This window comes from Phascolarctos cinereus, unplaced genomic scaffold (genome assembly GCF_003287225.1).
Source record: "Phascolarctos cinereus isolate Bilbo 61053 unplaced genomic scaffold, phaCin_HiC Scaffold_5;HRSCAF=322, whole genome shotgun sequence".
Lineage (NCBI taxonomy): Eukaryota > Metazoa > Chordata > Mammalia > Diprotodontia > Phascolarctidae > Phascolarctos > Phascolarctos cinereus.
Window position 1 is genome coordinate 102,336,373 of NW_027555958.1, and position 24,002 is coordinate 102,360,374.

The 24,002-nt window shown below is 36.5% G+C and overlaps 1 protein-coding gene across 2 annotated transcripts in view; it reads right to left on the reverse strand.

Moving 5' to 3' along the window:
- MTHFD1L (methylenetetrahydrofolate dehydrogenase (NADP+ dependent) 1 like) overlaps positions 1-24,002 on the reverse strand; it is a 220,970-nt gene that overhangs the window by 68,617 nt on the left and 128,351 nt on the right. Inside the window, exons 21-24 of one of the 2 annotated variants that reach the window (XM_020986602.2) lie at positions 20,588-20,727; positions 19,541-19,582; positions 18,300-18,400; positions 17,363-17,540 (exon numbers count right to left, since the gene is read on the reverse strand). In XM_020986602.2, coding sequence (XP_020842261.1) covers positions 17,363-17,540; positions 18,300-18,400; positions 19,541-19,582; positions 20,588-20,727 — 461 coding nt within the window. Of the gene's footprint in view, positions 1-17,362; positions 17,541-18,299; positions 18,723-19,540; positions 19,583-20,587; positions 20,728-24,002 lie in introns of those variants that run through there. The other variant, XM_020986603.2, reaches the window with a different exon arrangement.

Genomic DNA, 24,002 nt, shown 5'->3' on the forward strand with positions numbered 1-24,002 from the left:
GTAAAAGAAAAGCTAAGATTTATATACCTGGGTTAAAGTACTGTGGTGTCACCCAGGTATCCTAATATCCCTTGGGCTTTTTAACACACATTATTGCTATGATCTTGGCTCTTTCTTAATGGACTGTGAACATCTGAATGCAAATTTTTAAGATTAAGATTTTTATATGACTTTGATAGCCGAGTAATTAGGGCACTTGGGTTATATGAAAACTGAACTTTGAAAAGCAAGCGAATGTCGTCCTGTGTATATTCAGTGTATTTTAGTCCGCTTGGCCCATGATAGATTTGTTTCAGTTAAGTAAGCTCAGGGCTAGGGAAAAAGTGTGGACCTGAAGAATCCCTAAGTAGCATGTTGAGTATCTTGGTTAAGAGTACTGGAGTGGTAGTACTGCTTTCAAAAGTCACCCGAATGCAGGTACTCCTGAACATATGCATGCCCTGGGCACGTTACAGCTCAGAGTCTGGAGTGGGGGAATTTGGTGGAAGCAAGCCCAGAATCTTGGGGACCAAAACTCAATTGTAGGTGGCTCAGTGAATACAGCAGTGGGCCTGGAGTCAGGAAGACCTTAGTTCAAATCAAGCCGGTGACCCTGGGCAAGTTATCTTAATTCAGTGGAGAAGGAAATGGCAAACCACTCTAGTATCTGTGCCAAAAACATCCCCTGGCCAGTAGCGGCACACTATGATCCATGGATTATGAAGAATCAGACATGACTGAACAAGAGGACCTCAATACTATTGCGATTCATCTCTTCTCTGCTTCTCAGCTGCCTCCCTTCGTAAGTGGTAAGAACAGTTTCATCTCATATGGAAACGGAGGACAAGAAGACAATAATTATATTGCAACAAAACTGAAGAAGTTCATTGTCATCAAAAGTGTAGTTTGAGAGAAGGAGATAGGAGATCTTAGCTGAGGCAGGCAGATAGCACGGTGGACACAGCACTATACATGGGAGTCAAAGGCCTGGATCTGAATTTAGCCTTAGAGACTTACTAGCTATGTGATTCTAGGCAAGTCTCTCCACCTCTTTCAACCTCAGTTTCTTTATCTATAAAAATGAGCACCTACCTCTCAGGGTTATTATGAGGATCAAATGAGATATCTGTAAAGTGATTTGTAAACCCCGAAGCACTAAATACATGCTAGTCACTACTATTATCTGTCCACTGAAGCCTTCAGACACTGGACCCATTTTAGATGTCCATAACTCAGCGTTCTTCATTTAAAAAAAAATGGAGGTAAGACAAAATAACTTCCAAGGTCTCCTTCAGTTCTGACACTTATATTCTATATAAAGAACTAAGTTCTCCAAAGACGTACAAACTTGAAAAATATTAAAATTTATTAAAGCATTATAAGTAATTTATTGTATTACAATATCTCGTTCTAGATTTCTGAGGGACCAAATAAGCAAAATGAAATTAACTGAACTCTTTTTCAGTTAACCCTTTAGTTGTATGATTTAAGGTAGCTCTGTTAATCAAGAAATTCCAGTAGTTCCCTATTTCCTTTAAGACTAATATAAACTCCTCTGTTTGGCATTTAAATATCCTTTCAGGCCCAATCTACCATTCGAGACTCATCATATCTTTATTTGGTTCCCTCTATGTACTCTTTGTTGTTCAGTTGTGTCTGACTCCTTGTAATCCCATTTGGGATCTTCTTGACAAAATATACTGGAGTACTTTGCAGTTTCCTTTTCCAGCTCATTTTACAAATAAGGAAACTGAGGCAAACAGCATTAAGTGATTTCCTCAAGGTCACACAGTTAAGTGTCTGAAGATGGATTTGAACTCAAGAAGATGAGTCTTCCCGACTCAAGGCCCAGAATTCTATCTATTGTGCCACCTCGCTGTTCCATGTACTCTATGGTCCTGCTTTTCTTCTAATTTTGGCTACAATGGTTTTGTTTGTGCAAAAAGGTTTAATTTTATGTAATTAAAATTATCCATTTTACCCCCTGAGAACCTTTCTATCTCTCCTTTGGTCATGAACTCTTCCCCTATCCATAGATCTGACAGGTAATTTCTTCTATGCTCTCCTAATTTGCTTATCAAAGGAAATTAGATCAAGAGATCAAGATTCAGAGGAAAAACATACATTTATTAAAGCAACTGGCCATTGAAAATTTTCACATATAGGCACAGGGCAATATGTTTAGGGAAAGAAGACCAGGAAAATTACTCTATAAGGGATCCTGGTACATTCACTATTTATTTTGCCTCATGTGTATTATGGCAAATTCAAATTTATATGATTTTTAATTTATCCAGAAAATTAAGTTGATAAAATTAAACTTTGTTTTGTTGTGACTTAGATGCTAATGAGAAATGCTTGGCCTTGATATGATTTTCATTTCAAAACAAGAAAATATTCACTTTACAGTAAATTTTAAAAAAATAGTTTAGAACATGTATTCATCAATTTCTGCAAAATTCTCTAAAAGATGAGTTAGCCTCATATTTCCATTTTGTAAATGTAAAGATCAGGACAGAGAAACTGTAACTCAAAGAGAGTAAGATTAGAAAAAATTTCAGATCAATCTACTGGGTGTCAACCTAGAACATACTTTTTCCCAATGAGTATAAAAGGGATTAAAGGAAGAAATAATTAAAAGAAATCTGTTCTTATAAGATCTGCTTTTCAGGGAAAATAAAATTGGTATAAAATTCTAGAAGAGATGTTTTAAAATTTTTCCGACATTTAAAACACATTATCACAAGGGTAATCTGAAATGAGATGCACATGAAGTTAAAATAAACTTCTGCTATAAATACATGGGGAGAAAGAAGAGGCAGCATAGCTTTATATGGATAAAAATGTTTAAATATGTATGAAATGTTTAAACAGAAATGATTAGATGATAAACTTGTAAGTTAAATGGGAAGCTTCAGACACAATTGTTGTATTTACTTCAGGTCTTTTTGTACGTGTCAGAACTGAGGCACATATTTTAAATGTTATAAATACATTACAGATAAACACAATTAACAGAGAACTCCTGGACATTAAACAAGACTGCAATAAAAAAATATTGATATTCATTTACGATGGATGTGACATAAAGTGCAAAGAGGTTAAATTACACACATACTTTCTAAGGGCTAACGCAGCTCTGGAATTGTTACTAAGAACAGGTTCCTAATAACATTGATCAAAAACATGACTCCAGACCAATCCATTCTAGGCTCACAAAGGTATATGTCTTTGCTTTCAAGAGACTGATCTTCAGAAGAAATGACAGCCATGAGCTTTAAATAAGCAATTAGTTCTAAGGGTTCCCTAATGAACTTCACCCTTCTTTGGCAACAGTTTATTAGTCTACCTTTTTTTCTCCCATTCCCTTTAGCATTTGTCATTTCTGACAGGTGTGAGATGGTACCTCAGAGTTGTTTTAATCTGCATTTCTCTAATCAATAGTGATTTATAACATTTTTTCACATTACTATAGACAGCTTTGATTTCTTCTGAAAACTACCTCTTCATATCCTTTGACCATTTATCAACTGGGGAACAGCTCTTTATTTTTTATAAATTTTGACTCAGTTCTACACTTAGTATATAGTTAAGAAATGAAGTCTTTATCAGAGAAACTTACTGCAAAATTTTTTTGATATTATTTCATTGTCTATGGTACCTTTTAGCAAAATGTAGTTTCCCAGATAATCTCTTTTAATTAGGTCTATTGTCACTTTTCGTTTGTCTGAGATCATGTTCACTACCTTTGCCTTGTTTACTTCTGCCAAAGCATACTAGATTTTGCTCCAGCCCTTTATTTTAACTCTGTTTGTGTCTTTCTGTTTCTAGTGTGTCTCTTGTAAATGACATACTGTTGGATTTTATATTCTAATCCATTCTGCTATCTGCTTCCATTTTATGGGTGAGCTCATCCCATTCACAGTTAATATTGTTGTGTATTTCTCTCCCTCCATTATCTTCTGTTTCTCTCTCTCTCCCCCCCTCCCCTCCTCAAAAGTCTTCTTTGCTTCTGAACACTGCCTCCCTTAAAACACCCTCCCCTTTATCATTCTCCCTTCTCTCCTTTTCTTACCCACTTCTCCTATTTCCCTATTGTGTAAGTTACATTTCTATACACAACTGAGTGCATGCATGCATTTATATACATATACACACATTCATCCTTTTTTGAACCAATTCTGAGTAAGAGTGAGGTACAAGCATCTCCTGCCATCCTCCCCCTACCTCCAATGTAAAAGTCTTCCTTGAGCGCCTCTTTCATGTGAGAAAATTTCTCCCATTTTATCTCTTCCTTCCCCCTTTTCCAAGTGTATCCCTGTTTCTCAATTCTTCCTTTTCTTTTTTTTTTTTAAAAGATCATTCCACCCATGTCCCTTGTCTTTATAAATTCCTTTCAACTGCCCTAATAATGATAAAGTTCTTAGGAGTTACATGTATCATTTTATCATACAGGAATGTAAGCATTTTAACTTTATTGAGTCCCTTATGATTACTCTTTCATGTTTACCTTTTTATGCTTCTCTTCAATCTTCAGTTTGAATGTTCTATTCACCTCTGGTCTTTTCATCAGGAATCCTTGAAAGTCTTCTATTTCATCAAACATCAATTTTTTTCTGCTAAAGGATTACATTCGATTTTGCTGGGAAAGTAATTCTTGGTTGTAATCCTAGCTCCTTTGCCTTCCAGAGTATCATATTCTAAGCCCTCCATTTCTTTAATTTGGAAGCCACTAAATCTTGTGTGATCCTGACTGTAGCTTCATGATATTTAAATTATTTCTTTATGGCTGCTTGAAATATTTTCTCTTTGACCTGGGAGCTCTAGAATTTGGCTATAATATTCCTGGGAATTTTCATTTTGGGGTCTCAGAAAGTGATTAATGGATTTTTTCACTTTCCACTTTACCCTCTGGATCTAAGACATCAGGGCAGTTTTCCTTGATAATTTTTGAGACATGATGTCTAGGGTCTTTCTTTGATCATGGCTTCTGGGTAGTCTAATAATTCTTATTTTCCTTGATATATTTTCCAGGTCAGTTGTTTTTCCAATAAGATATTTCACATTTTCTTCTATTTTCCCATTCTTTTGACTTTGTTTTATTGTTTCTAGACATCTCATGGAGTCATTAGCTTCCCTTTATCCAGTGCTAATTTTTAAGGAATTATTTTTTTCAGTGAGCTTTTGTACCTCTTTTTCCATATGGCCAATTCTGCTTTTAAGTTCTTTTCTTCAGTGAATTTTTGTATCTCCTTTTCCATTTGTCTAGTTCTACTTTTTAAAGAGTTCTTTTCTTCGGTGAATTTTTTGTGCCTCTTTTACCAACCTGTTAATGCTCTCTTCATAACTTTATTGTATCACTCTCTTTTCTTTTCCCAATTTTTCCTCTACCACTCATCTCTCTCTCTTTTTTTTAACTCTTCCAGGAATTCTTTTTGGGCTTGGGTCCAATTAGCATTTTTATTTAAGGCTTTGTTTGTAGTCATTTTCAACATTGTGGTCTTCTTCTGAGTTTAGGTCTGCCACTAAAGTATCTTTCTATGGTTACATTCTTTATTGTTTGCTCATTTTTCTAGCCTATTCTCTGACTTTGAACTTCATGTTAAAATTGGCCTCTGTTCACCTGGGGATGGAGAGGCACTATATCTCAGGCTTCAGGGTTTTTCACACCGCTGTTTTCAGAGCTATTTCTGGGGGTCTACAAGTTTTTGGTGCTTCCAGGGTGTGATCCCAGGAGAGGAATGGACACTGCTCACTTGGTCTGTGCTCTGGTCTTTACCAAAGAAGGGCTCCTGGTTTCTTGCAGCTACATGCATTAGCACTTCTCTCTATTCTGGAACTGCAACCCAGAACTGCACATGGACAGTACAGCTGCCATTCAGTGCCAGCTGTATCCAGTGCCAGTAAAGGGTTCCCTGACCCCCTCACTGTTTTCTGGGCCCAGAATTCCAGAAACTTCTGTTGCTGTGGCAAAGTTTGTGGCCTCCAGACTTCCACCAGACCTTCACCTCAGTGTTACAGACTTCGTTTACTTACCTCTTACATTTTCTTAGGCTGGAAGAATATCTCATTCTGATTTTTTGTTGCTGCTGCCTCTCCAAAATTTGATTTGATTCATTATTTTAAAGTTGTTTGGAGGGGAATGTTGGGAGAGTTCATCTGGGTCGCTGCCCCTAATCTGCCATCTTGGCTCTGCCTGAGAAGATTCTTTTAATGAACATAAAATAACATTGTATTTCCATTCTGATATGAGTTTAAACATTATAAATTATCCATGTTCTTGTAAAATGATTTGCCACCAGCTTTTTTCATAAAACTATAGGTGTACTTTCATGGAAAAATCTTTTGGCCTTAAGACTAAACTAAAAGCTTTTAAAATCACAGATTTAAAAGAGAAGGGTGGGGGAGAGGATAAATTTCAGATAAATTAATGGCAAACATTACATTACCTTAAATAGACCTTTTACCTTCTTTTTATCCCAACATAAAGGCTTCCTTTAAAAATCCTGAGCTTTTTAGCTATTGCTTCTAAAGATATTTTTATCATGTGTTATCTCAATGTTTACACCTATAACTACATTCTGACTGAATAGTTTAAATGCTTACTTTTAGTCTGAAAAATGAATTCCATCACTTTCATAATTTAAAAATCCATCATCTCAATTTTAGGTCACAAGATGAATGCATGATAAACAGTTGAGCTGCTTGTAACTGACCTTTCATTCTCCTAGTCTTTTTACCCATGGGGCTATTGCAGATGAAAAGATACGTTTTTAAACGCTCATAAAATAGTAATTTTTTTTTCAATTTAAAAGCAAGCACTTCAGTGACATTATAAGACTCCCATGATCAGTAAGGAGGAAACAAGAGAATTCCTAACTCAGAAGGCAGTACTTTAAATTTGATAGATACTATTCCCAGGTACAAAACAGGTATTGTCATTTACAAGCTTAAATTACAAGTAGCAAAAGATTAAAAAACACAATAAGTTTTTTTTCCCCCTAGATATTTTTTAAGTGTTTGGGGAAGCAATAATCAACATTTTCACTGAAGCATGGTGGAGGTAGCAAATTGGTTTTATATAGCGTAATGGTGGAAAGCTTCTACAGGATAGGCTTTAAGAGTAGGAATACCTGAGGCATAAAAAAAGAAAGAAAATCTGGAAGATCAAAATAAAAAGAAAAAAAGAGAAAAAAAGATTTCCATACATGTAAAAATATTTTACATGAAACCACGAATCTCTGTTTTACACTGTTTTCTTTTTTTAAAAAACTATATAATAAATTCTGCATGTTACTTTCAAAACTATCCCACCTTTCTGCACTCCTTCACCAGGCACTGTTTCCAAAAAGTCAGACAAAGGTGAGTAGGGAACATTAGATTTGATTCTAGTAGTAGTTTTAGGAAGGGCAGTATGGGCATACCCTTGGAATCAGAAAGATGTTAGTTTAAGTCCTTCTTCTGACACATAATAGCTTTGAGACACTATGCAAGTCACTTAACCTCTTAATGTGTTGGTTAATGCTCTGACTTTAAGTTGCAGAGGGGTTGCTGATCAGTCTCATTGGAGGGAGTTTCCACAGCACCCTTCCCAACATTCCTCCCCAAAAGAATTAGCTTTAGCTCAGAAAAAAGTGAAATAGAAATAAGTGAATGAAGCACTCAGTAGGTAAGAGAGAGAAGCATGGTCATGTAGGCCAGGGTCATACTAATAGAGAACCAAGAAGAAGAGAGAAATCTGTATTTCCCTCCCTTAAAACATTATTATAATTACTACAAGAATGTGGTAGTGAGTACATCAAGGGTTACTGAAGCTCTGTAGGAAAAAATAAAAAGAAATAGAACAAGAAACATTGTTAGATATGGGCAATATGGGAATTTTTTTTTCTTGACTATATGTATTTGTTGTTGTTGTTTTTCCAGTGGGGGACGTGAGGAGGGAAAATTAATGCTTGTTAATTGAAAAAACTAGAATTTAAGTTTAAAAAAGCAAGAAAGATCATTTCACCATGGGCATTTGGGATTTAATAACAGAAGGGCAGAAGACAGGAGACCTATATCCAGGTGGAGTGGCCAAAATTTAGTGGTTATAAAGGAAATGGATAAGGTTTCCTCTCCCATTTCACTTCTTCCATAAAACTGGTCAGATCTTTGGTATGGGACTGAGATGATTTAGGGGAGAACAGTGGGTGGATGAACTGAGATAGTAATTATGATCATAGTATTACAGGATTCAGAGTCAGATAAGGCCTTTGTTGACACTCAGAAAACAGTATGAACAAACAAAAATCTAATCATCTCCTCTGAGTACAAGTGAGAGGCTGAAAGAGCATGGAAAAATTCTTTTCATGTAAAGAGACTGAAATCCACAGAGCATTTGCAAAAAATAAGAAGGCCTGAATGACGGACATGTAAGCATTGATGAACCACAGATAAGCAAGAAGACTGAGGAAGGAGCTGGGAAGGATGTCCAAAGGCCCTCCAAAGTGATGGATACCAGTAGTAAAGCGAGTAATTATGTGAACTGAAGCTCTTTCCCCTTTGTGTTTTGCTAATTCCTTTAATAAATATGCAGTATTTGTTTTTCACTTTGAAGTTCCAATTCCAGATGAGCTAAGGCCAACCAAAGGTTGAATCTCAAAGCTCAAGCAAAACTTGGCATGTGATCAAGCTAGAAAGATGTAAAAAGCACAAATAACCCTTCAACCACTCCCCATCCCTATAACCTTGCCAAAAGAAAAAAAAATTCGCCATCAGGAAAAACTAACATTTCCCCCCGACAAAAATCTTAAGTGCAAGAGTTCACAAATTGCTGTCTCTGCCTGTGGCCTGAGACTTAGACTTCATTTATTTCCCTCCCTCTACATCCAACCAGAGCTGTATTCAAGAGAATGACTTCAAGAAAAGACCAGGAAATGGATTTTAATAACAACAAACATGATCCCGCCATACCATCAAGGTCCTATCTTGAAATTTTTCTAGTGCCATAAGAAAACGACAAATACTTTCTGAGTATATAATTCAGCAAAAAGATTCTGCCTTCACTGGTAGGCTTTTGGGATGAGGCCTCTCTTTTACTCAGGAGACAGACTTTCTACTATATAATTACATGGCCTTTCCAGTTCCAACTGAGAAAATGGAACGATTCCAAATGTACTGGCATAATTTGGTGATGCCCATGGATTATGAGTGCAGATGGGACAACAGCTTGAAACATGCTCCCATTTTTATAAGATAAGTAAGCATCTTGAAAGTCCAGCTCTGCTATTGTGGAAAAAAAAAAGACGTGAGTGGAAAATTATCATAGCATAACAAAGTTGCATTAACTTAGAATAATTTAATATGGTTTCTCATTGGTGAAGCCCTAGATAATAATAACAACAATAGCAGCCAGTGTTTTAAGGTGCATAAAGCTCCTTTTATATGTGTTATCTTATTTGATCCTTCAGCAATCCTGAAGTGGATATCATTATGCCTATTTTGCAGATGAGGAAACTTAAGGCTGAGAAAGATTAAGTGGCTTGCCCAAGGTCATATGGCTAAAAGGTATCTAAGGTAGGATTTGAACTCAAGATTTTCTAATTAAAAGTCTACTGCTCTATTCATCATACCACCTAGGTGCCTCGGATCAATCAGTTGTCTTCTGCAGGGAAGAAAAAAAAAATGAAGCATGGGCACTTCAGCCCAGAAGAGAGAAATGGCTTCGTTCCATATCCACTGGATATTCTGCCTTGTGTTCCTACAGAGATTTTTTCCCGTGGAACTTTTTTTTCCCTCAGAAAATTGAGAGAACAACATTAATACAGATTAAATTTAAAAGTGTGTTTTGCTTACATGTCTCTTCCCACCCCCCCATCTACCCTCATGCCAGTTGTTAAACATCCAGCTAATAAAACACCCTGTCAATAATCCTCCACCAAGATGCTATTTTAACATCTTATTATAGGGGTGACTCTGAATTCTTCAAGGCTTTGCCAGGGAAACATAAGCCCTAACCAAGCTAGACAGGCTTTGAATATGGCACTGGTGATATCCCCCATCCTAAGGTTTGGGGAAGCTTAGAACCTAAGAGTTGGTTACCATGCAATGATTTTTTTTTTGGTCATAACAATTCATTATGCTATAATTCACTTTGAGAGTATCTTATGCGTCATAGGAACTTACTAAAAATTAGCTGAATGAATCCACCTACTAAAATAGAGAGGGATTGCAAACCCCATCAGTAGAGGGAATATACTTGAGCTGGATGAAGTCATGGCCTTTTTTGGTAGTATGCTAAGAATATGTAAAATAGCTAGCTACTGGGTTCTGTCAAATGTAAACTCTTCTTTCAATTGGTTTTCAAGTTTTCTAAGCTACCTATTTTGTTTTGGGAACGACGTCTTTTGCATTTAACTTTTATTTCTATTTGGAGAAGCTAATTTGTATTCATTCTATATAACTGAGTAAGTTCTCTAAATTTATTATGAATGTACCTGAGGTTTATATATTGCTAGATTTGTGAGGCATATTAATTTCCATTTAACCATGGATGACTATCCTATGATCTCTACCCCTCTCTCCCTCTCAAAAGCAGCCTTTAGGCAGTGTCCCTAATTCTAGACGGGATGTCCTTTCTACAAAGAATAGTAGATTGAGTCATTTGGCTGCCCCTTTTTACCGCCTCTGTAATGGCTCAGCTCAATCTCCAAATTCTGGTTTTGGAACAATTAGTAACTTACCCACTTTATCCAGAAAAGCATCTTAACAACCACACCCTGAATACCAACAATTTCCTGTGTCTCCCAAGTCTCCTCATGTTTCCTCCTAGGAAGGGAAACCAACCCTACTTTCAGTAATAGGAAACCAAGCATGGGGGAGGATGTACTAAGGCAGAAGCCATCATATTGCACCAAATAAGAGCTTATGCAGACTGAAGTGTACAGAGACAGTTTAGGCTGATGGGTAGGTCAGCTTACACTGGGAAACAGAGAGGCGTCTAGAGCAAAACCCCAAAGGCAGGAGGATGGGATGCTCTAGCAGGCAGAGGAGAAGAGCTTCAAGGCATCTTATAAGCCCCTCTGAAACACAAGATAGCCCAGATGGAGCTGCCCAGCATGAAGCTACATCTAGGGAAAAAATTAAAAAGTGAAAAAAAAAAAGGCTATACAATGTCATAATCTAGAATCTGGAGTCCCCCAAGCATTACTTTTGCAAGACAGAATTACACAATATAAGGTCTGAGCTCTGGACTTCAATGCATTAAGTAGTTTAGAAATTACAAGGTGCGATTTAGTGGGAGCTGGATTATGCCAAGCCTCCTTCTCTGTTAATGCAAACTAAAAGAGGGACCACAAAAAGTTCAAAAGATTAAAAAGTCAGTAGTACTTGGGTTTTTCATAAGCTACCATGGAACTATCCAAGGTACAGATTCCCCCATCTGTCACCCTATCTTACCATACTCAATCTCTCTGACGGGTGGTAAATACAAATTGATTAGCAAGTATTGCCTCTTTGTTCCTTGCGTAGGTTGGGCCATGAGGTGGCCACCACAAATAGAATGTTGGACTCGGAATCAGAAAAACCTAAGTTTAAAATCCTGCTTTAGACACAGGGCAAGTCATTTACTTAATCTCACTCAATCTTAGTATCACCATCTGCAAAACACGGATCCTATGGTTGTGACAATAAAATGAGAACTAACATATATAAAGTGCTTTGCAAACCTTGGTGCTAAAATGTGAAGTGAGGCAGCTAGATGGCTCGGAAGATGGAGCGCTGCGCCTAGAGTTCAAATCCTGCCTCAGACACTTATTAGCTATGACCGTAGGCTAGTCACTTAACCTCTGTTTGCTTTAATCCACTGGAAAAGGAAATGGCAAACCATTCTAGTATCTTTGCCAAGAAAACCCCACAGACAGTATTGATGTGCCGTGGTCCACAGGTTCATGAAGAATCTGAACAACAAAAAATGCTAGTGATGAAGATGATGGCTACACAGAGGTAGCAGGGTATTGGAGAAGGTAGCATTATGAAGACATTTTGACATGACCACCTGAAATAAGGAATAAGTGATTTTGCCAGTAGAAAGATGATTAGAATGTTAATTAGGAGACTGGAATATTACTACCAGTCTTGATATTGATTAAACTAAATGTGTGACTTTGGTTAGGTTGTAGTCTTTATGGTCAGTCCGCAGTTTCCCCTGGTAAAATGGAAAAAGGTAAAAATATCATTACAATGAACTCTAAGCAACTATTGAAATGTTTTTGTACTAATTTTTTTTGTCATGCTAAATGTTTATGGAGGTTTCCTCTGGTATAATGGAACAAAGGTAAAAATCTCATTAAAATAAACTCTAAGCAACTGTTGACATTTCTGTACTAAAATTGTTGTCATGCTGGATGTTCATGGAAATAAGCCACTGTCTATGGCTGAGAAATATTTTTGTTAAAAAGATATTTCCATTATAGTAATATGCAACTTACATAGAACTATATCACAGGTTTCAGTGATTAAAAATTAACAACGAATAATTACCTAAGGCAATTTCAGTTCCTGTCTTAGAAAAGGTTTTTTTTTTTAAAGCAAACAGTTGGTGGCAAAGAACCAGAAAGGAAATTGAGGGGATGCTCATCAATTGGGGAATGGCTGACCAAGCTGTGGTTAATGATTGTGATGGAATACTACTGTGCTGTAAGAAATGATGAACTGGTTGATTTTAGAAAAACACAGAAAGACTTGCATGAAATAATAAAGAGTGAAATGAGCAGACCCAAGAGAATGCTATATATAGTAACAGCAACATTATTCAAAGAATAACTGTGAACAACTAAATTATTCTGAGTATTATAAATATTCAAATCAACTACAAAGGGCCTATGAAAAAAGATGCCATCTACCTCCAGAAAAAGAACTGATAAATAGAAGTATGCATAGTATGGTCTTACATATATCCTATATATGTAGATGTACATATATGTATGTCTCTATCTATCCATCTATCTATCTATCTATCTATCTATCTATCTATCTATCTATCTATCTATCTATCTATCTATCTATCTATCTATCCATCCATCCATCCATCTATCTATCTACATCTCTATGTCAAATGGTGGCTTTCTCTAGTGCAGGATAGGAAGGGAGTTAGGTCGACATTTTGGAACTTAAAATGTAACAAAAAATAAATTAAATAAAATATAAAAAGAGTTCAAACATTTGTCACATCTCTGACTTAAATACTGAACAGAACTTAATAGAATCATTGATTTTGGGCTAAAAAAAAAGCAAATAGTATTTTGCCGTAAAAAAAGTTGTAGGCTTTATTTCTAACTAGGCCACCTATGATGACCATGTGCTTACAAACTTTTTGTTTTTTCTCAAGGAACCTGGATCCTAACTTCATCTTCTCCATGAAAAATAGGCTGAAAGAAAAACTAAACACCTATGTCATTAAAATATCAGCAGAAAATTAAAAAGGGTTCATTTCAGGGTTAGTGTATTTCTGGTAGTACTATTAAAAAAAACCAACCCTTTTTTCCTACTTAACCTTCTTTTCACCTGCAATGATTTTCTTGAGAAGAGCCAGAACATATTTTAGCGAGGGTGGGTAGAGTGGACAAGTAGTGTGTGAAAAAATGTATAACTGGTCAAAACAGTGTGGGAAGAAGCTGTGTGTGGTTTGAGCACATGGCACTGTTGGCCTGGCCAACATCTGCAAAGAGCCGCTGTCAGAGATAAATAAGGATCTGTACCAAATAAAGAATAATGCCAATTTGAAAACAGCCCACGCATAACATATGACTAAAATACGGTAATTATAATAAAATAGTTCAGGTTGACATAGAGCTTTCCAATTTACAAAGCCACACTCTCTACTACTGCTTTTTGAGGTAGGTAATAATATGATTAGCAATTAGATGGCACTTGAAGGTTTATGAAGTGCTTTACACAAATCATCTCATTTGGACCTTGATAGAACCCTAAGAGGTATTATTGGCCCCAATCTACAGATGAGAAAACTGAGACTGAGAGATGGTAAATGTCTGAGGCTGGTTTTGAACTTAGGTCTTTCTCATACTAAACTGGTACCCTACCCACTGTATTATCTTGCAGCTATATAAAAAATGTGTTTTACATTTTATAGACAGGGAAACTGAGGCTCAGAAAAGCTAAATTACTTGCCCATGGCCCCATATCTCTTAAGTAAACACTAGGATTATAACTCAGCAGAAAAAAAGAGTGGTTTTTTTTTTTTAATAACTTCTGCAACCACCAGGAAAGTATACTAACAAACTGTGAGGGATACATGTAGCCATGAAGTAAAAAACAAAAACAAAAACAAAAACAAAAAAACCACACACACACACAAAATCACGTATTTATCTAGCTACCTATCTATAGAGATTTATATATAGTTCTTGGTAAGGAATATGTAAAATACACATAGTATCTCTTTATAGATAGATATAAAGAGATACTGTGTCAATTTTATGTATTCCCTACAAAGAACTACATATAGCACTCTATTTCTCTTTCTATATATGCATAATATACATATGTATAATATACAAATATATATATAAATACAAAATATACATGTAAAACTATATATATATATATATATATATATATATATATATATGTATGTTTATCTCTATCTATAAGGAAACATCTGTTACAAAAATGGAAGCAGGAAAATTCTTAAGTAGAGGAATCAGAAGGGCCAAGATTAGATTTCTGAGAAGACACAAGTCTTAGAATTATTTATCTAGGGATAATGCAGCTAACCTGACTATAGGCCCATCAATTAGCGAATTTTAAAAACTAATGAAATCATACCAAACAAATTTGTAAACATCTGGAGATGGCAAAGACTGAAGATGGTAACGGTCAAGGTTAGAGGGAGTGTGGGGAAACAGGCACAATAATATACTGTGAGTAAAGCTATGGATTAATCCAATTATCCTGGAAAATAATTTGGAATTATGCCAGAAAAGTCACTAACCTATTCATACAAAGCCTTTGAGTCATCAATCCCACTGCTGGGAATTACACACCACAGAGTTCAAAGATAGATAGACAAGTGCCATATATACCAAAATGCTTAGGGCAACCCTTTTTGTGTGACAGCAAAAAACTCCAAATCAAAACAAAACTAGAAATAAAGTGGGTGCCCAGTGATTGGGGAATGGCTGAAGACATGAAGAAATGATGGAAGTGAGGAAGGCAGCCAAATCTGGGAAGACTTGCATAAATTTATTAAAGAATCAAATAAGCAGCTCTAAATCATTATGAGGGAAAAACTCTGAGGTACCACTTCACACCTATCAGATTGGCTAATATTACAGAAAAGGAAAATGATAAATGTTGGAGAAGATGTGGGAAAATTGGGATGCTAATGCACTGTTGGTGAAGTTGTGAACTGATCCAACCATTCTGGAGAACAATATGGAAAACTGTGCCCAAAGGGCTTTAAAACTATACATACTCTCTGATCCAGCCATTACTAGGTCTGTATACAAAAGAGATCATAAAAAAGGGAAAAAGACTCACATGCACAAAAATATTTATACCAGCTCTTTCTGGGGGTGGCAAAGAATTGTAAATTGAGATGATGCCCATCAACTGAGGAATGGCTGAACAAGTTGTGGTACATGAATGTTATGGAATACTATTGTGCTATAAGAAATGATGAGCAGGTGGATTTCAGAAAAACCTGGACAGACTTATGTGAACCAATGCTCAGTGAAAGTGAAAGTGGGCAGAATCAGAAGAACATTGTACAAAGCAATACCAACACTGTATGATGAACAATTATGACAGACTTATCTACTTAGCTCTTCTCAGCAACACAGTGATCCAAGACAATTCCAAAAGACTCATGATGAAAAACACAATCCACATCCAGAGAAAGAACTATGAAGTCTGAATGCAGACTGAAGCAGACTTTTTCATTTTTTTTTCTTTCTCATGCTTTTTCCCTTTTGTTCCGATTCTTCTTTCACAACATGATTAATATGGAAATATGATTAAGATGGGATTGTTCATGTATAACCCGCATCAGACTGCTTGCCATCTTAGGTAGGGGGAGGGAAGGGAGAAAAATTTGGAACTCAAAATCTTATAAAAGTTCATGTTGAAAACTATCTTTACATGTAACTGGAAAAAAATAAAATAGTATTAAGTGGGAAAAAAGAATCAAATAAGCAAAACCAGGAGAATATCCACAATGACCATAATAATATAAAAAAGAAACTGTCACACTGATACTTTCTGACCATCTGCATGACATGCCACCTGACAATCTTTTTCTCACACCATCCCCCACCCAACTGCTCTATGACTCCACTCCATCTCCCTGGCTTCTTAGTTCAAAATAACCCTCTAAGGGTACTTTCTTATAGATGCTCTCTTCTCTTACAAGGTTCTTGACAGCAGGACTTTCTTTTTTTATATGACATGTAATAAATGTCTTTTTTTTCTCCATTCATTCATGAAAAGAGCATTTATTCAGTACTTAGTATGGTACAAAGCACTTTCTATTTAGTCATTTTTCTTGAGTCTGACTCTTCATGACCTCATTTGGGGTTTTCTTGGCAAAGGCACTGGAGTGGTTCCTTCTGCAGCTCAATTTACAGATGAGGAAATTGAGGCAAACAGGGTTAAGTGACTTGCCCAGGGTCATACAGTAGTAAGTGTTTGAGGCCACATTTGAACTCAGGTCTTCCTGACTCCAGGCCCTGTACTTTCTCTACTGTGCCACCCAGCTACCTCTAATTGTTGTTTAGTCATTTTGGTGTGTCCTACTCTGTGACCCCATTTGGGATTTTCTTGGCAAAGATACTGGAATGGTTAGTGAAAATCAATAGGCATACAAACAGAAAAGATAGTCCTTTCTGACAAGGATCATCTATTCATTCATTCATTTACTAAAAGCAAGCCAAACGGGGTAACACCTAATTATGGTACAGGAGAAGAGATGCTAAGATGCACCTCTCTCCCTTTGGTAGGGAGGTGGAGGACTTTGAGTGTGGAATGATGCATATGTTATCTGGTGAAGTTGATGTGTTCACTGGTTTTGCTATACTATTTTTCTTAGCTAACAAGGAATTGCCAGTGCAGGGCTGGGGTGGGTCAATCTTTCTAAAAATGGCTAAGATATAAAAACAAAAGGAATGAACAACACCTTCTCCCACTTTTTTTAAAATAGCTCAATACAGCTCTAGAAAATTCCACAGAGGAAAAATTCTTATAGTGGAAATAAATCTATGATGATTTTATCAGGTCCACATAAGGTGTGAAAATCACATTAGTCACAGTACTAGCTAAATCTTGGGAGGTAACCGCTGACTTATTATCTTCCTCCTTGCTCCCCTCCTACCCATCCCCTCCTTCTTACTTGGACATCGTAGAGGAATCTGAAGTGACTTCCTTGGTTTGCAGCTTCTATCACAGCACGAGCCAAGTCCACTGACCCTCTACCACCAACGGACCAGTGATGGCAGGGGACAGCATCAACGGCTCCAGCCCGCTTTGCGAGTTCACAGACCAAGTCGATCTCAGCCCGCGTGTCGCTCCTGTTGGTGATGGAAATACTGATAGTGCTGACTCTGTGTGTATTGAGGGGGTGGTTTTTAAAACACCAGAAGGATGTACACCACGTTTAAACAAACGGGACTTCAGATTTTTAACCATTCTCAAAAATGGTTCAGTGTTTTAGGCTCAAGCTTTTATCAACTATTGTCTGCATCAGTGCTCTCAAGTATGGTCTAGGGCCCTCACAGTTCCTGAGATGCTTTCAGGGAGGCCCATGTAGTCAAAACTATTTTCATAATAAGGCTAAGATATTTTAATTTCTAATAAAGCAAATACTGACGGATATAACTCACATAAACAAAAACTCTTTGAGGAATTTTCACTAATTTTTAAGAGTGTAAAGGGGTCCTGAGAACAAAATGTTTGAGTACATTACTCTAAATACAATTATTGGTTCTACTTTTTTTTTTTTAAAGGAAAGGAAAGAAAGAAAGAAGAGGAACTAAAATGGTTCTTTTTCAGGCTTGCAGGGCTTTATTAAAAAAAAGGTGAATTGTAAAAAGAAAACCAACTAAACAAAAAACTCAGGTTTTAAAAAATTATTCACCTGGTTTTCCTCATAATTAAAAATGTGTAGTATGACACAGATACTCCTAAAAAAAAAACCAAAACCAAAACCAAAACAAACCCTGAGTATGAGGTCCCAAAAGAACAGAGAAGTGCTGTTTGCCCCCAGGTGAAAATAATTCAAAGGGAAACCTAATGATCCAATCTTGTTTAAAACATGAGGTTTGACTTACTTGAAGACATTTAGAGCAACCACAACTGGAACTCCAAAAAGCTGTGCAATCTGAATCTGCTTCTTAAGGTTACAGCATCCATCAGCTACCAGCTGAAGGTTCTGCAAGAAAAAACCATCTGGCCCAGTGTATCATTTCTCATTGAGTCCAGCGAAGCCAAGAAAACCAAGAACAGCAGGACTGCTTTGGAGAGGGTTTTATTTATAATTTGTCTTTACTTTTTTTCTTCTTCTCTTTTAGAGTTACTTTAGAAGAACATTATGAAACACCTTTTCCTCAAAAGAAGAGCAGCTGCTTGTGAAAAACTCCATCAACTGCCTTAAATGTGTAAGTCAGGCTGCTACTTGCTGGGGATTCATGACAGCATTTCATCTCATTGGCTGCTACACCAGGAACAACATGCCAAATATGTCCATGGGCTGGCTGATGCAAGGCACAAGTAATGGTGTGAATCAGCGCCAGTCCCCGCCCCACCCCCACCCCATCATATTCTTTGCTCCATCTTAAGGAAAAACCCTGTACTAGCAGGCTAAGGGCAAGACTATTCATGAAAAAGACAGCCTCAAAACATATTATTCCTTTCAAATTCAGAAATCCAATTTGATATCCTTTAAAAAAAAAAGACTTCCTGTTTGTGAGTCATGTTGCACTCAACAGAATATAACAACAGCTATGCCAGGCTTCCTTCATTCATCAACAACCTAATAATGCATGCTTCTGCCAAGTACCCTAGCCTGCTAGGTAGCCAGTTTTTACTGGATCAAGTCTGTGAGTCATTCTGAACATGAAGCATCCTACTACTACTCTTTCTTCTGAGCTTATCTGTTCCTATTTAGTTAAACTATGAAACTATGGTTTTTCTCCCTAGACTTTCACAATTTTAAGTTTGAATGTAATTCAGAGGCTATTACTGAGATGCTTAAAGAGACACAGCAGGAACAGTATGGATTCTGGGTTGAAATAACAGGCTGTCAAAGTAAAGAACTTACTATATAGCGATTCTGTCTATGAAATACATTTATAAATTTGAGTTTCCTGATTTTTCAGGGTAGGGGAGAATCTGGCCTTGTTTATTTCATGGTTTCTTGGAGACTGAGAACTCTTTGGTTCAAAATGGCCATTTATAGACTGCATAATCCCAGCCTCTTCCCCAGTTAAAAGTCACCATTTTCTTTCAAAAGTTAATGAATAAAAGTATTCAAATGATACCATGTAGCAGATTTTTACACAGCTTTCCTTACCTCTTCTGTATATTCTTTCTTAAGAGGGATACCAGCAGCCACCTAAAATAGGGAAAGAGGTAAATTAAGGAAAATGCCATAAAATGTTTAGTTCAATTTACCAACATTTTATTTCCATTTACAAAGTATCTTGTCTTTTGATGGGATATATATGTGTTCTCATGAGGTATAGGCTGAACGTGAGCAAACAGTATCTCCCAGAAGCCCAAAGCTGATGCATTTTTATGTAGCAATAAAATAGTATCTACAGCAAAGGAGGTACAAAAGCTTCAGGTTGCAAAGTGGGTATAACATATATCACGTTTGTTATCATCAGCACTTCTTGATTTTTGAAAATGTTCATTCATTCAGACCTTCTGTGCACCATATGCTATCAAAAAGATTAGAGATGAAAATGCCAGTGTAACACAGGATGGAACTGCATGGCTAAGGATCCTGCTAATAAACTAGAGACTTCACAGAACTGATTTCTTTTGGACAATTCCAAATTTTTACAATTTGAAAAATAAATTTCAACAAAATTAATTTTAGAGGGGGCAGGGCATTTCCTTTGAAATATTGCTAAAACAATCCAACATTAGGACATAACTGATAGCAACAGAACAACATGATTTTCAGATATCTGATGAAAGATGATGCATCAATGAACAAGGAGACCATAAAGCCAAATAAATGAAAGACATTCAACATTAATTCATTCATTGTAATTCCTCTGTTTCTTTTTCAGGGTAAGGACCTTTAGCCAACCCACTATTTACTATGCAGTTTTAAATCAAGCTAATTTTTATTTTATTTTATTTTTGAGCTAATTTTTAGAAAAAAAATTAAAATAAATAAATTCAAAGCTAGCGAACAACTTCATGGGTGTCATTTAGAACCTTTTAGCCTTTAAGAAGCATACAGCCATTGATGGATGTGAAAGAAAAAATTCAGGACAAGCAAATGCACTGAAACAGATTAGCAGCTCTGCATGAAAAGTTTCAAGTATTAAGTGTTTCATGAATTTTTAAAACCAAACTTTTATGTGACAAGATAGCATGAACTTACACTTGGGCCACCTCCATGCATCTTCAATGCCCTCACTGTTGCGACCAGAACCACTACATTGGGAACTAAGCCAGAAGCTCTACACTTGATATTGAAGAATTTCTCCATGCCAATATCAGCTCCAAAACCAGCTTCTGTGACTGTCGGTAATAAAGTAAAATGCCATTACTTTCTAAGAATATGATAACTAGAATAGCTATTAAATATCAACGTTGTTAATTTCCAATGAGTGGTAAGCCAATCTGAAAATTTCCAAAGGCACGGCTACTGCATTTTCTTGGGAGCTGACAAAATAAGGCCAGAGGGAATCCCTGGATCTCCATCAATTCTAACTTTTTTTTTATTTCAAAGGTTACCATTTTCTTTTGTAAATAACAAAACACAACTTTAAAAAAATCTTTGACTTTCTCCATTGTATTCCAAATAACACCAAAGGAAACTGGATAGTGATATTATATATATAAAGGAAGAAGCTTTCAATTAAGCAATAAGCATTCATTAAGCACCCAAAACGTCCTAGTCACTGGCAATACACAGATAAAAATGAAACAACCAATAACTGGCCTCAAGAAGCTTAACATTTATCTTTTTTGTTTCCTTTGGCACTCTGGTTTAAGCCCATGTACCCTTACTCAAAATGTTTTTAAATGTGTAAAGTAAAATACATAGAATTAGAAAAGAAACTAATTTTATGGAAATAAAATTAGCAAAATTTTTTAATAGGGGACACGACAATAAATGCAAAGTACATATGAAAATATCTAAAAGGTAATTCTGTGTATAAGAGGAAGAGTTAAGAGATCAAGGAAGGTCTCCTATAGGAGGAGGTGGCAGTTGAGCTGGGCTGTGGAGGAAGCAGGAATTGTCGAAGATAGAGGCAAAGAAGGCATTCTAGGGATTAGGGACAGCCTGGGCACAAGGCAGGGAGACAGCATGACATTTCCACCTGGAATTTATTCAAATAAAATGAATTTTGATGGCTGGCTGAGTTTGTGTTGACCAATTTAAATCAGGTAGCTCTGAGGGTTAGAAATATTCCTAATGAAGCAGCAGGCTACAGGTCTGATTCATCTATGAGCCCACCAGCTTCTCTTTGTTCCATACATGCCACACACAACTGGCCTGCATCTGCATTGCAAATATAAGCTGTGAATGGTTCAATGAAAAGTCTATTGCCACCAATGGAAAGGGACATCATAAAATAACAATGGGTCACCAGCATCATGTACATACATGCACACAGTGAAAAGCTCCCTAAAATCATGCTAATGGTTCTTTTATTTTGTTTGGATATTTTATGCAATAATAAATTACACTAATGCAAGTTGCATAAGTAAAAGGAAAACCTAACTATCTAATGAAATCTTGGGAGAGAGCAGTATGGTGTTGAATGCCACTAATTTTAAAATTATTTAAATTACAGCACAGGATAAAGCTCTAATCAAAAGTTTTTCAATTATGTGCAAATATTTCTAAACCCAATTTTTAGAAGAAAACTATACATTACTTGGTACTTAATACCTTTCATTCTTAAAGATTTTATCTTATAGCTTTTTGTGGAGTAAGTGATCAGAACAGCATAATATTCACAAAAAAAATTCTCTTTACAACTCAGCACTTACTTTTGATTATGTTGCAAATTACTGAATGACTATTAGGAAAGACCAATTTATCTTTAATAGTCTCTGTGAATATTGACTGACCAAAGATGGTACTCACTGATGTAAAATGGGCTCCTTTCTACCTGCCGGATGTTAGTATATCCCACCTAGCACTGTCATTCTTGGGATCACCTATCAGAAATTTTGAGTTAGAAGGCCCACAGGCACCAACCATTCCACTCCCTCATTTTATAGATGAGGAAACCAAGGTCCCAACAGTTGAGCGATTTACCCAAGGTCATATAGGTTTTAAGTGACAGGACAGATCTGAACCATGGTCCTCTGACACCAAATTCTTTATTCTTTCTCTTTCCTCATTTGTTGATATCATTAACATTTAAGATAGATATAGGAGGCCCCAACAAGTTTGCAAAAATGCATAATCTGAAACCACTGTGGGAAGAACTGAGTATATTTTTGCTATGACCACACAATCCACTCAGATATGGCTGAGTCAGAAGTCATGAAACATGTTAATAATGAATTTCTATCTCCCTCCCCTTCCCACAGCTTCAGTTTCTCACAAAGTCACAGGTTCAAATGTGCTACAGAAACTACCAATATGACATCAGGGGCAATCTCATATCCCTTTTCAGAGGTCCCAAAGCAAGTTGTACCTTCTCTTCTGCACTGAGAATGAGATACTGTATCAAGAACATGCATTGATGCAAGCTCCTCATACTACAGCTATTTGAATGTGCATTAATGGCCTACAAGTACCTCAGGGCCAGGGACTTGCACTGTTTATCATGGCCTCAGCACCTAATACATCATTCACAATGCAAAATTCCTCATGCCTGACTGGGTACTGAAAATCAGTCTTCCCTCAATTATTTCCTTTCATATTTTTGCTTTTTCTCCCCTGCCAAAGGGGGGAAAGGTAAGGGTTTACAGAAGAACTAGATACAGCATCTGATAATGGAATGAAAACCTTAAATATATGCACTTTGTTATATTTCACTTCAGATGTTGAGACCCGAACTAGAAAAAAACAAAACAAAACACAACCACAACAATGTTAGATCAGCAGGGAAAGCTTGACTCCAGCTGAAGGAAGGAAACAGGATGCAGTATTAAAGGTGAAAGGATGATGGCTACCAAGGCCAAATGCAGAGAGTAGCAAATAACTCAATGAGAGTAGGAGAAAGTGACAAATTCTTGTACACAGAAAACTGTTTATGCTCGAATGCTCAATGCAATCTTTTCATCTTATTTCCTCCTTTGAAATAACAGCCTTTCCAAAGAAAATAGGCAGGCCAAGGAGAATTAAAAAGGTGTAAAGTGGGGAACATTCAATCATTACATGATACAAGAATTGTTGAATTAGCCACAATGAAGACTTATTAACTCAAAAAGAGTTATGCACAATCTGTTACTATTACTCATATGGGACTGTAGTGAGAAGGTCAGAGTCTTTTCAGACATGTCAGGAACTATTCACCATATGAGAAATAGAACTTATTAAGTTTGCCTAGTGGTCTGAAAGTTAATACTCACTAATGAAGGCTGTGATTTATTAAGTTTTAGAATAAATTCAGCACAGCCAAAGGCAAATAACTCTGTCAACTATCTTTTGTTTTATAAGCTATTCACCTTGCTACAGGAATAAAAACAGGAAAGAGAGGAGTGATATTCTTATTATGTAAGTGCAAGATTCTTAGATACTGCTTGTGTCACATAGCAGGAATCAAACTGCAAAACCCCAAATCAGCTCAAAAGGGAAGTTTTAGTGGATTAGAATTAGGAAGGGAACT